The sequence below is a fragment of the Hibiscus syriacus genome, unplaced genomic scaffold (genome assembly GCF_006381635.1).
Source record: "Hibiscus syriacus cultivar Baekdansim isolate YM2019G1 unplaced genomic scaffold, ASM638163v2 tig00116997_pilon, whole genome shotgun sequence".
Lineage (NCBI taxonomy): Eukaryota > Viridiplantae > Streptophyta > Magnoliopsida > Malvales > Malvaceae > Hibiscus > Hibiscus syriacus.
The window spans coordinates 2,401,907-2,416,615 of NW_024063513.1; the positions used below are offsets into that span (position 1 = coordinate 2,401,907).

Here is a 14,709-nt window from a genome sequence, read left to right on the forward strand (position 1 = left end):
TGCAATAGTCAGAATCGCGTTGCGAATCTGGAAACTGATTTGCGATACCGGAGATCGCGTTGCGAATTATCGATCGCATTGCGATTTAGTTGGTCATTTTGGCGAATCCAAAAAAAGTTGGTTAAAACCGTATATTATAAGACATTTTTTGTCACTGAGGTTATTTTTTCTTTTTAATATGATTATAATGGTAAATGGGGGTAATTGATACACTAACCAGAAACCCTGGGAATTGGCATATTTCGAATTTTTTATTGAATTTCTATTGCTTTCCGCCACGCCATCACGGTATTAACTTGGATAATTAAACAAACAAGCGAGGGTTGGGATTGATTTTGAATATAGTATTACAGTAGGTCAGTAAATAGCAGCAAACAAACAAAAATAAATTCATGCCCAAACGATATTACCCATAAACTTAAGAGCTGGAACACCTCGTATCTCTAAATCAACTAGAGGTGCTTCAATTATCCTCAAGTTGGCAAGTTCTGGGTCATTGCGGATCATCTCAATGGCACGCATTTGCTCCTGTAAACACAGATTTCAGCTAAATGCACAGCTTTTACACATGATACTGGACCACCAACTTCGCATACAAAGCTGAAGAAGAAGAAGAGAGAGACATATATTACCTTCCTTTTCGTAGTGCAAAACTTGCAATCGGATACAGATGGAGGTAAAATCTGATTAACGAAAAGCTTGTGAACTGGTACAAATTCTTTCCTCAAAGATGCATGCAGCCTAGACGACTCATTGACTGCCATTACCTGCATTAATGAACCAATTAGAGATCAAACAACACATTGAGCAATTTAAAATTAAACTTCATTCTACTTGGTTTTGGCTTTGATAAAGCCAGCCAGCATAGAGGTAGTTTTTAAGTGTTTTGGAGAATAATGTATATATATATATATGCATTTTTAGTAGTTCTACAATTCAAATGGTAGTCGGAGTCTTGCTAACCATATTCCAACTTAGATACAAGTACATTACTTCGTCAACGAGCTAAGCAAATATTTTATTATCTAATCAGCACGAATAAAGAACACTAGTAGAAATTTTCATTGATCACTAGATACAGGGAAAGGTAGGATAGACATCAAAAGTTACATCATGTCGACAAGAAGGTGAACTCAAGGTGTTACCGATGGTATGGTTACTATAACAAACTCAGTGGTATTGGAATCCCGGAAAAGGTCTCGCACTTTTATCATCCTCTTCCTCATTAGCTGTAGTTTGTCAGGCTACGTATACCAGAAAAGCATGGTTAGAATTTAAATACATACCAAATCGTTCCAAAGAGACATTTGAGCTTACCACATCCTGCCGTTCTTCTGCTTTTCCAATAACAGATTTTATGGCTGAAGTTGCTGAAGCTATTTTCTTTTTGAACTGATCAAAAGACGGTTTTATAAAATATATCAGAAGTTTGTTATATTACATGTACGATCTTTACAATACTCGTAAATTATAGCAAAGTGAAAAGATAAACTGATTTGATTGGGATCCATATAGTAATGAGTTCAGAATAACTGTACTGGAACTTCCAAGCAAAAGTGTCATTTTATACCTTCATAATTTTCCCAATTGATGCATCCAAGAAGTCAGGCAAGGACAAAAACCGAAGTGTATGGCCCTGTAAAATACTGAATAAAAAATCTAGCAATGTACAAACTTCAAATTCAGTTGAGCATGCTAAATATCGAAAGCAATTAAGAGACCACTGACCGTGGGTGCAGTATCAATCACTATCCTGCTAAACATACTGTACTGTGGCGATTCAACAAATAGCATCACCTACAAAGCAGCTGCAGGTTTAGGATAAAAAAGGTCTCAAATGAAGGTAAGAATAAAAAACTAGAAGTAATTGGAAACGGATCAAATAATGTACATGCCTTGGAAATTGCTATAGCTTCATCTAAACCTGCCGGAGGCGTATCCAATAGCTCTCCTAGTTTTAGATCCCCCAAGGCCCCAACTATGAAGTAGTAACAAAAAAATGTAAGGTACAGCAATCAATGAACAAATCTCAAACAAAATTGAAAAAAAAAAAGGCAAAATGGATCAGAACTAGGTACAAGGGGACTATACATGGACCAGAATGCCCCCCCCCAGGAAGCTAACAAATGTTTCAATATCTTTCGTAATCTTTAAATTGCTTTAAAGGAAGCGAAAGCTAACAAATGTTTCAATATCTTTCGTAATCTTTAAATTGCTTTAAAGGAAGCGAAAGGGCTTTACTTTTTCTTTTCTTTAATCTACTTCAGGAACCAAAACAAAGTCCACTCTCAAAATCTTGGTTAGAATAGAAAACTAAAAGCAAAAGTGTAAATCAAATCATCGCTATGACACAAGTCCATTTCCTTGACCATTATTCCGTTCGTCAGAATGATAGTCACGGCTTCTAAATGTAATGCAATCGACTGATAGTGTGCAAGACTTGTATCTAGGGATTTAAATAGTATTCGCGGCTTCGTTTTCGGTCACGTCACGTTTGATCTTGATTGTAGATATAACGGATATTATCGAGGTTACTGCGGGTGCCGCGGTCGTAAATTATTTTAAATTTCGCACAACTTATCTTAAAATATAATAATTATAATTATAGCCATAAAGAATCATTTTTTAATGATTTTTAGAATGCTTTCTAAGCAAAAATTACACACACATATATAATATATAGTTTAACTAAATAGAAGATTTTAAAAATCCGGTAATAGGATAAAATAATTAATTAATGATAACATTGTGAATATATTACTATTTAAATTACTAAAATTAGGACTAAATTAAATTACATTCTAAACTAAGGATTAAAATTCTAAAAAATGGGAGGAGTAGCAAATTAATATATACTTTTAAAATATATTTTAAAACTTACTTTAAAAAAAACAAAAAATGAAAAAATGCCTGAGTGTGTGCGGAACGACCCACGTAGTCTAATTTTTTTTAATTAAAAAATCAACATATACTTTAATAACACAGAAGAAAAATCTAGAAATTCTCTAATTCTCTTCTCGATGGAGTTCTATGTTGTCTCCTCATTTCTTCCTACCTTACTTTCTTAAGGTTTTGAGATAATCAACAGCCAAAAAAACTCCAAATCCATGACTTGTTCTAGCTTAGAAGAGAGACTTAAGCACCTAAAGTTTATGATACCAGCAATTTCCACTTCAACGAGATCCACAAAACAGATAAAGTTTTGTTTTTCTTTTTTACTTTTTCATTTATTTTTTCTTTTTGAATCTACATGTATGTATCAAAAACTGAGATTTAAAAAGAAAGAAAAAACGAGGTTTGACAATGATGAACACAAAAAAATCATCTTTCTTAAGTTATTTTTTATAGTAACAGTAGAATAACGCTTATAGCATTCTGTGATCGTGATCGGCGCTTTTCGCCGTTATCTGTTAAATTGCGGGTGCGATGGACCACTATCAACCTGAATCTAGTATCCATTCATCAATAGCGGTTTCGGACTGTGGCGCGACTGCGAAATAGCGGGCGCTATAGCGTTTGCGTCCCACTATTTAAAACCCTGCTTGTATCCACCTGATCATCAAGCATCCCAATGCCCATGTTATTCATAAAAATCTTTGACAGCACTCCCACCAATCTTTTGACTTGCAGATTGAAATTCCTCTTTAGCTTTGTCTGGATTTATCTGTTATAGTGCTAAGGTTTAAAAATTTGCATCACATGATGAGCTAATGTGAAAAAATTCAACCTTAAACCATACATACCTCAAGGGCCAACAAAGGAGAATTCAGTCCATCGATAGGAACAAGATTCCCTCCAGCCAAATCCTAGAGATAATGAACAAAGCAGATTGTTGAAGAAGGGTCCCATAAACTAACTTCCATTATTGACCATTTTCTGTATAGAGCTAAAAAAAACAGAAACATATATTGATACCTGGGCAAAAGAGTCACTTAGCAGGATCAGTTGAGATGGCAATGGTAGGGTGGCCATGGTCTGCAAATTTTACAGCAAGGGAAGCAGCACAGCTTGTTTTCCCCACGCCTCCTTTCCCGCCTAGGAAGTAATACTTAAGCTGCGGTCCAATTATCATCTCATCAAACCTAGCAGCTGGATCAACAACAGTTGCCACACATCTCACTGCAATGAAGAACATGTACGCAAATATGTCATTCTAACTAATTCAAAGGCAATTTTACTGAACTTCATTATGCCTTGGAATATAATTTGCAAGAATACCAAGTAAGCTTAATTGGAATATCCCATTAATGGTCTCCACACAATACCATAGAAATTATCACAGTACAGTTCCCGTATGTATGATCTAGCCCTAACCGAGGAACCAAAACGAATTTAAGACTGCTGACGAATATTTGAGACAGCAAAAGGCAATGAAAAAAAATGCAAGCTTTTCCCATTTTATCAACAGGAAAAACAACCCACTACAATCAAACACCAAATGAATCACTTATGGTCACTGGGTAGTGGGGTAAACAGAATATAGAGTAGCACAAAGGAGAAACAGGGTTACCTAGAAAAGGTGCAGTGTTTGGTACAGAAGTAAAAAATGCTGTGATTCTATGAGAAGGGATGTTTTGGGGTTTGGGTATGTAATGGGACATCGTATTGGGAATTAAGTTTGGTGGAATAAGTGAAAGAGAGCGAAAACAACGAGTTAGCATCTTAGAACTGGAAATGGATGATATAAAAACCCTGGGAAATCTCAGAAATTCAAATGGAAGAGAAATTGACCACACTGAGTAATGATGCAGAGGAGGCATGCCCCGGAGCAGCAGTAGCTTCAAGTGAGGGTTTTGTTTGAGTTTTAGGACTTGAAGAATCGCCACATGTCAAAACTATGAGCACGCTGACTTCACTAAAGCTCCATTCTTTTATTATTTATCGTAAATTCGATAAATTTAATAAAAACTCTGAAAAAATAGTATAAATGCATTCATTAGTCTTTAATAAGTTTTTCCATTTAAAAGATGTCGCCATCCAGGGTTCAGAATTCTCAATTTCAAGGTACAACCGCAAAGCAATCCTGAAAAGACCACGATTGCAAGCTACGTTAAAGCAAGTGAAAAAATCGAAAGACCACTTACTGCTTTTCTTTTCTTTTGTGAAGTTCTGGAAGCTGCATGACGTCCTACTCACAACTGAGACGGTTAGCCCAATTCCAGAATTCAACCTCTCCCTGAAAGCTCCACTTCATCTTTACCTGCACAGTTTATTTTCCCCCTATATTCCCACTGTTTCAATTCTTCAAATAAGAATACGTCAACCACCAACCACAGCCACTCTTTCTTTGGGTCTAAGCTTCGGTCTTATATTCCCACTGTTTCAATTCTTCAAATAAGAATACGTCAACCTCTCTCTAAAAGCTCCACTTCATCTTTACCTGCACAGTTTCTTTCCCTCCTATATTCCCACAGCTTGAGAACGTCAAACTTTCTGTTATTTAATGTTTCTTCAAGGGATTGATTGCTGGGGTTGAATCGAACAAGGTATTCTGTATTCATGGCCACCCAACCAGACCAGTCTGTTAATAACATATCCTTGGAGGTTGTAAGTTTGGCTTTTGTAATGCCTCGTTTCATTGTTTTGGCCTAATATTGCTTCTCTTGGAGTCTGATCTTTTCCTTTTGCCCGGTGATTCATGTTAGAGGAAAAAGAAGCTTAGTGGACAGCAAAAGAAAGAGGCACTTGAAAGAGAGGTATGTGATTTATCTGCAAGTGTACAAATAAATGATTATGATCCATCATCCATGTTTAAAAGACGCACATCCATCCCAATAAATGTATGTTTAATTGCAATAAATTGATCATTACTGATAGTGCACTGCAAAACGTGGATTCCCTGACTCAAGGGAGTGTGATTTAAAAACTCGTTCATATGCATCTCAGATTAATCATGGTTTATTTATTTCTCGCTTTTCAACTTCTAGTTCTCCCCGGGAACTCGATGATGAGTTTCTTATTAGGTACTCAAAGGGTTTGGTGTAGCCATTATCACTTGTTTCTCCTAAAAAAACTGTTAGACGCAACAATGTGGACGTTGCGTACATTTGCTATTTTTGCAAAACTTCCAAATAAAAATGGCATACCTAATAAATGAATGACTAAATTATCATATTTTCCTTGTAATTTAAAAAGTTTTAATTTTAACGCTAAACTTTTGACATTGTTTTTTTTTATCATTTGACTTGATACTGACATGTACTAGGATCGAAGCTAAAAAATAGTTTTATCTAATCGTATTCTTTATTAAAATTAGAGTTTTTTCATCCCTTTTAACACTAAAAAAATTATCATTCTTTGACGTCTTTTACTATCATCCTAAGTATCGATAAACTCTTCTTATCATCCTCCACCGTTATATCAATTTAGATTTTTCTAAAATCTCTTAAAAACTCATTAAACATATAAAAGTCATCAATTTTCATTTTTGAGATGTTTGTTCAAAAAATTGAACAATGAAAAATATTATTCGAGAAGATGAATAATAGAACTCGATAAACTAGTATGATTGAACAATCGTCAAAGGAGATCATAGCTTTAGAACGTCAAACTTTTAGATGATTTTACATTGATTTTGAATAGGTTTCATGAAAAAATAATCCGAGAATAGGAAATACAAGTAGAACATTTTGGCATTAGTCTTATCACAAATAACGACATATGATAATTGACTAACAACGATAAAAAAAAGTTGATGATTTTTTTACAAGAAAATGGGAAAGAAACGGTCACGTATCACGCCATTAACAATTTAATATTCTAATGAAAAAATTAATGTCTAAAGTTTAGGGCTAAAATTAAAATATTTTAATATTCAATGATATAATCAATACACAAATTAAAATATAGTGACTAACAAAATGGTTTATCATAAATAAAATACGAAAGCAATATAATAAATATGACATTATATAATTAAAACACGTCACTTTCGTGTTTAAGATACAAAATTTATATGACTATCAAAGATAACACGAGAAACACTACGTACATACACATTGATTACTACATTTCAGTATGTATGGCAAAACCCATCTGCCTGGCAATTAATACACAACTGGTAATGGCTTTGTCCCTGCTCCCGGAAGAGGCAGCAATATGCGAGGATCATCTCTTCTCTACCTCTTTTAGACCTTTTCTTGTGGCCCATAATTTTTTTAAGATGAAATGGCTTTTTGAGTCACTTTAAAGCTCTGCAAATGATTCATATATATATTGTAATCAATGGTGTGTCTGGTGGTTAGGCAAATTATGTGGCATGTCATGATTTAAAGTTAAAGATACACACATTCCTTCTTGTTTCGATAAAGTTTTCTTTCGGTTGGCGCAACTAAAAAATATGCATTGGACTGATCATGTTGATGTTTTTTTCCTCTTGTATTTGTATAGGTCTCCATGCTTCAGAGAATGCTAAATCAAGAAGAAAATATGCATGAGATTCTGACACGAGTGCATCATCAACAGGCTGGCTCTTCCATCTCTATTCCCAACTTTCTCCCTCCAAAGGTAACCCTTGCTTTCTCTTCTCCCTGCATGCATGTTTTGAGGGCATATTTGATAAACAGCTGAGTAATCCGTTGTTCATCTGGCTTGAAATTCTGCAGACGAAGGAGCTGTTGGCAGAGCTGGCTATTGTTGAGGGTGAGATAGCTCGTTTAGAAGCCCAAATAAGCCAACTTCAACTCTGTCTGAAGCAGGAAAAGGAAGTCACCAAGGAAGCAAGATCGAAACAATGGCAGCCTGGGAGTCTGATGAGTTACCTTCATGGTAACCCAAGCCCCATTAATCAAGGTGTTCAGGAAAAGGTGGTTTTTGATACAAAGGCACTGCATTTCATTAGCAAAGCTATCAAAGGCGATTATACTCTTAGTGACTTCAGTTTGAACGAGAGAATGGACTCCAGATTGCTTTCCGATCAGAAAGAAAACCAGTTCCAGGGAGAGGTTAAATTTCAAGACAGGGTTCCGAGGAAAAGTAGTTTGTTGAAGGCAGCTTCGCCTTTGCGAGACCCTCGACATCCATCTCCCAAGGTAAAGCCTCCTTTGATCCCTGACAAGCCTACTATGAAGGTTTTTGAATTACATTTTGTATATCATGAACTTCTGTTTTGTTCAGATAAGGGAACGTATCCCGGAGTCGAATTGGGACCTGCCGCCGAAATCCCTATCTAGTACACTGCTTTCGGAAGAGAACAGCCAGAATTGGCATCCGAACAAGGTATCGGAGAATATCATGAAATGTTTGAACTTCATTTTTGTTAGGCTACTTAGAACGTCAAGAGCAATGGAACTGGAGAAATCAGGCCCTATTACAAGGTTCATGGGCACTCCCTTAAGCTCGAGAAGCTTTAGGGTAGAAGGTACTCTGAATCCGAAGTTAAGCGTTGGGTCACAGAAGGAATCAAGGCAACAAGACCCGTATGGTATCTTCGATATGGAAGAATCTATCCCAAGGGACATTGGCCCTTACAAGAACCTGGTCATATTTGCTTCAAGCCCTATGGACCCCAAATGCATTTCAAGTTCTGTTCCTTTACTTAAAAAGCTAAGGTCTGATGTAGTACTTTTTATGAACAAACAGAATTGCATTTAGTCCTTCTGCAAGAGAGTAACGAAGGGCAATGTCTGTTTAATTCTCTGTTTTCCATCTGCAGGGTCCTGATGAGCAATCTCCAGAAGGTAGACCTGAGATGGTTAACTTACCAGCAAAAATTAGCATTCTGGATCAACATGTACAATGCCTGTATCATGCATGTATAGTATGGAAAATAATTCACTTTTCTTTCTTCTCTTTCCCCTCATTTTATATATCTACTGGTTGGTTTTACTACTGCAGGGATATCTCCAATACGGTGTGCCTAATTCCCCAGAAAAGTTTTTGACACTGATGAACAAGGTACTTTCCAAATTATTTTCCCAGTTTGTTCTGTAGGGAATTGGAAACTTGATGGATATCAAACTTTTGGCATGAGTTTCAGGCAACTCTCAACGTTGGAGGCAACACGATAAGTGCTCAAGCAATGGAGCACTATATTTTGAGGAAACCAGCACCTTCAAACACGAAAGAGGTACGCAAAAACTGTTCTGCTTCTGTTTCTCCAACTTATCCGAACTTAAAAGTATGATGCTTATCAGAAGGGTGACAAGGAAGATCAAGAAGCCATTGTCCGCAAACTTTATGAACTCCAGCTTATGGATCCAAATGTCACATTTGCTCTGAGCTGCGGAACTCGATCTTCTCCAGCGGTAAGTCTAGCTAATTAATCTTACAATTGAAATCTACCAGACCCTCAAACAAACTTCATTGGCAGGTGAGAATATACACGGCTGATGGAGTTGCAGCTGAGCTGGAGAAATCAAAACTGGAATACCTGCAAGCCTCAATAGCGGTGACCAACACAAAAAAGATTGCACTCCCTGAGCTTCTGCTTCGGAACATGTATGATTTTTCAGTTGATATGAACTCGTTGGTCCAGTGGGTTTGTCAGCAGTTGCCAACGTCTGGCTCACTGAGGAAATCCATGGTGGACTGCTTCAGGAGCCACAACAGCGGCAAGGTATCCATCACCGTCGAGAAAATACCATATGACTTTGAATTCCAGTATCTGTTGTCCATATAAACAACATTGTTCCCATTTTTCCTTTGTTTTGCATCAAATAAAACATGAAATTTAAAGAGAAAATGAACAAAACAGCTGAAATAAGATGAAGACAAAATCAATTTACAAAGATCGACTTGATTTTTCTTTCTGAATTACAGCGATAGGCCGACAGAAATATAATTGTCAATTTGTCATCTTCATAATATCTGTCAGCGTTATTTTTATATAATGAAATGATGAGATTGAATAATTCAGAAAGTATGTGAAGACACTAGTTTTTTTTTACATTTGGTTTTTTATTATTATTATTATTAATATTATTATTAATATTATTAATTTTATTATATTACAGGCCCAAATTACACAAGTCAGAGCCCAATTACAAATGGGTCCTGATGACCCAAATTGGTCCAAATCCATCAGAAAACCCTAAACCCAATTTAGGGTTTGTATCATCTAACCCTAACCGCCTCAGCATCACAGCCGTTGGATCTGAGAGATCCAACGGCCCACACTCATCCAGAACAAACCCTAGGGTAATGATACCCTAGGGACCACGCGGCCGCCGTTCGCCAACCTCAACTTCTGCTGCCACGACGCCAACAGAAACTTCCAGAGATCCCAACACAGCCGTCCACGTCGCAGCTATGGGGTGAGTCACCACATAGCTCGATGACTCACCAAACTCCACTCTTTTACCCGGTCTGAGACAAGCGCTGGTGATGGCTATAAAGCCACCACCGAACCTACAAAGAGAAACAGAGGCAACCAACAACCACAGAACAACCAAACAGAGAGCAAATATACAAAAAAAAAATAGAGACCAACTCACAACAACCAGCAATCAAACCGAGAAGAGAGAAGGAAGAGTTTACCTTACTGGAGAACCCCAAACAACACCTGAGAACCAAAAATACCGAAGGTATTTTTCTTAGATCTAGGAAAATCCATAACTTTTTAGGATAAAATAAGGGTGAAATCGGGTTTAGGGTACTTGGATATAGGGTTTAGGAAATTTTGGCGTTTTCCAACCACCGGAAACGGCGGCCGGCGGTGGGGATTACGGCGGCAGACGGCTGCCGCCCGGTAGCCGGCTTCCCTCCGATGAGGGAAGCTAGAGAGAAGCGAGAGAGTTTAAACTCTCTCGGTTTAGAGAGAGGAAGAAAATGAGAGAAATGAGAGCTTGCCCTTCGGGCCAGCCGGTTAGGGGCTTAAATAGCCCTCCCCAAACGACGCCGTTTTGAGGAGGGGTCTGTCCGTAATTAACTAAAAGTTAAACCCTTTCCGCAGCCATCCTAATTTGTAATCCTTAAATTTTAGTCACTAAATCAATATATAATCCTTTTAATTCGGTTCTTTAATTTTAATTTTATTTATTTTAGTCCTTTATATTAAAATAATATTTTAGGATAAATATCATATTTAGTCCTTTAATTTTAATAATTGATATTTTAAACCCCGAACAACATATTTCAATTTATTTTAATTTGATATATGAATTTTATATAATTTTATTTTAGTCACCAAATTAATAAATAAGGAGAATAGCATGTTTAATCCCTGTAATTTTAAATAATTACTTACGAATTAGGTATTTAATTTTATTAGATTATAATTTAGTCACTAATTTTAAATATTTTCATTTATTATAAAGTTTTACTGCTTTTAAATATATAGTTCTAATTTTATTTTTATTATTGTTTATTTATGTTTTAATTTTACTTGTTTATATTTAAATATTATATTTATTATTATTATATAGTCATATAAATATATATAATAAATAATAATTTATATTAAATCTTAATTTGATTTTACATAAATTATTTTTTTTATCATATTTTAATATTTATTTATTTTCCAATATCAAAGAAAATGGCAGTCTTAATACAACTGGATGTCCTATTCTGGTATTTTAAAATTAAATATTATAAAAAATTTATAATTTAATTTTATTTAAATTATTATAATATTTATTAATATCGAAGAAAAAAGCTGTCTTAAGGCACCTAGAAGTTCTTTTATGATATTTCTAAATAAGTAAATATCTTATTTATGTTTAATATATTTTCTTAAAAATATTTGAATTAAATAGGATTATAAATTAAATATATTTTGAATTTTTAATAATAGAGACAATTTATAATTAAAAAGTACCAATTTTGGGCGTTGTAGGGGTGCTAATCCTTCCCTAAACGTAACTGACCAAAAATCCCTTTTTATTATTAAAAAGAACGAATTTTTGGTTATAAACGCAGATCAGTTCATCTTTTAACTGATGTTTTCTTAAAACTCTTTTAAAAGATAATTTTTAGGTATTCGACCTACCTAACCCAAAAGGCCGATGGCGACTCCCAAATTATATTAAAAAAAACCATTTATTAAACATCACTTTTCCCGCCAAGTAAAAAAATTCGTGCCCGGACGAAAACCGGTTACGACAGTATGATTTAATAAATTTCAACCTATATGTAGCTTGATGCTATGATTAAATAAACCCAGTCTTATTATGACCATAATCGAGACCGTGAGGGAGATCCGTAGCGATTAGCATTCATGGCCTTTTTTAGTCCGTAGAGATTAGCATTTTTAAATGCCTGAACAGTAACGACCGTTAAATTTGACTGTTAAGTGTCACGTGTTGAACCATGATAATTTTAAGAATTTATTTTAAAATTTTAAAATAAAAAAAATTATATTAAAAAAACCCCAAATTCCCACCCCGCATGCTCAGCAGCAGCCACCCCTTCCCCTTTCCCCCTTTCATGGTCATCAATCGGTCATCCATAACAGTCAGTGCCATCGGTGTTAGCACCGGCGTCGACTTTTGATTAAATCTCCGTTGGCCTTTGGCCGTAAGTTGCCACCGTTTTCCATGGAGAAGCGATCGAAGTTTCATCGGATTTTAAACGTTCGAAGTTCTGCTCAAAACCTATCCTCGCCGCCGCTTCGTCGATACTCCTCCGGCGTTCCACCTAAAAGTGTAGCTAAGAAAATGTTAGGTATCAATTTTTAACGAAAAATTCTTTAGAGACACCAAATTTTTTCTTGAGGTAAAGTTAGGGGTGTTCATTCGGTTAATTCGGCGGCCGATCCGACCGAACTACCATTTTCGAATTAACCGAACTTTTTTTTTCTTTAACCGTTAACCGAACCAAACTTTTTTTCGAAAATATTAACCGAACCAAATAAATTTCGGTTAATTCGGTTAATTTTCGAATTAACCGAAATTTTTTAGAATTTTAGAATTTAATATTTTTTAATTAAAAAAACAATTTACAATTAATTTAAATAATATCTAATTATAAATAATATCTAATTAATTTGATTCAAACATTTTGCATTTAGTTTTGATATTATTTTAATTAATTAATATTGATTTGAGTTTTAAATGGATTTTAAATGGATTGGGCCTCTTAATATAATTATATTTAAAGGTTAATTCGGTTAATTAACCGATTTCGAACCGAATTAACCGTTAAACGAATTCTAAAAAAATTCTTAACCGTTCCCCGACCGAATTAATTCTATGACCGACCGAATTAACCGAACTAATTTGATTCGATCGGTTAATTCGATTAAAATCGAATTTTGAACACCCCTAGATAAAGTTTATACAATTATTTTTACATTAAGCATAAAAAAAAGGTTGAAACAAACTTCGTTATGTAAAACCAATAAGCTTTTAAAACCAGTGCAAATATAGAGAGTGATGAATATAGAAATATTTTTCAGGATAGAGACAAATACATTAAACACATACAAGTTTTAAATAGAATGAGTACAAATAAAATTTCAGTGTGGACATCATTTGCAAAATAAATAACTAATCAAAAAAACTCAAATTCCATAATAGAAAGGAAAATTTTAGGGTATGCACCAATAAAAAAATAAGTAACTAATAAAAGAAAGATTTCAAGATGGATCGATTTCAAAACGGATACGTACCGATCCTAATCACCAAGTTGTGGCTCCACCGATTATAGATAATAGATGGACCTAATGGCAAGACTTACTTATTATCCAAATAAATGAATATGTTATGCCTAGAAACCTTTTAAACCCCTGCACGAAATAGAAAGAGCATAAACCCAATTTTATAATAAATGATATATATAGACCAAATTTGCTTGAGCTATACATTTCATTGCCTAATAAGAAAGTAAGCAGAACTTATTAGTTGCTTCACTTTCGTCTTTTATTATTCTCGTAGACAGAACTATAATTTTATATTATGGAGTGATAACTTCAGAATTTATATTAAACTTTTAGTAGTGTGAAGTTAAAAAAAACTAAGATAATTCGAAAAAATATATATCCAAACTGCATGAAAATTTAATATTTTTAGGAATACGATCGAGTCACAATATCACTTTGTCCATGCTGAGTATTCTTTTCCCTGCCCCTATTCCTTCTAGGCGCACATCATAAAACCATGTAGCCGATGAATACTATCCTATTTCACCTCGCACTTGCCGGCCCAGCACCCCTCGAAACCTTGGAACGTGCCAATGCAAATGCAATTTTATTTCTTCGGCAAATATTTGATTGTCCATCTTGCTCCCCACCAAGACCAAGATCAGCATGACCCACACTATCACTATAAGCTTTCTTCTTGGTTTTATATTATGACTTTGCTGAATCTGTACGTGGTTATCATTTTTTGAATGTGTTAGGCAAGTTTTCTTTTATGAAAGGCCAACTACGGGACGCCCTTTCATACCATCAAGTATTTGAATGGTAATCCAAACTCCCAATTGAAAATTAATGCATGCATGTACTGTATACGTGTGTTTGCATTGTAACACGTTCAGTATTTTGATTTTTATATTTTAAAATAAATTAAAAAAACTAATACTTTTTTTTCCAAAATTGAAAAAAAACTGTTAATTTTATAAAATTGAACTATTTGAACAATGACGTGATACTTGTAATCACAATACATTCACACATGAATAAATCTACCTCAGTGATTAAAATAATCCTTTTTAGACATCCATTTTTATTAAAAAAATAGTATTAAAATAGTGAGAGTAAAATAATGTTTATATTTCTCGTTTTTATTAAAAAAGAGTATTAAAATTTTAGACATCCATTTTTATATTTCT

General features: G+C 34.7%; 1 protein-coding gene and 1 pseudogene across 3 annotated transcripts; one reads left to right on the forward strand and one right to left on the reverse strand.

Annotated features, from left to right (window-relative positions):
- Positions 1 to 362: 362 nt before the first annotated feature.
- LOC120194289 lies at positions 363 to 5,501 on the reverse strand (annotated as a pseudogene).
- LOC120194149 lies at positions 5,409 to 9,673 on the forward strand. Of its 3 annotated transcripts, none has more exons than XM_039196539.1 (10): positions 5,409 to 5,547; positions 5,646 to 5,696; positions 7,390 to 7,506; positions 7,605 to 8,030; positions 8,116 to 8,549; positions 8,654 to 8,678; positions 8,836 to 8,895; positions 8,978 to 9,067; positions 9,135 to 9,245; positions 9,311 to 9,673. In XM_039196539.1, exons 1-10 carry the CDS (start codon positions 5,500 to 5,502, stop codon positions 9,617 to 9,619), a joined length of 1,671 nt encoding a protein of 556 aa, XP_039052470.1. In that variant the 5' UTR covers positions 5,409 to 5,499; the 3' UTR covers positions 9,620 to 9,673. The 3 variants fall into 3 exon arrangements, with proteins under 3 accessions (XP_039052470.1, XP_039052468.1, XP_039052469.1); XM_039196537.1 differs by having other exon boundaries at positions 5,413 to 5,547; positions 8,654 to 8,753; XM_039196538.1 differs by having other exon boundaries at positions 5,413 to 5,544; positions 8,654 to 8,753.
- The last annotated feature ends 5,036 nt before the right edge of the window (positions 9,674 to 14,709 follow it).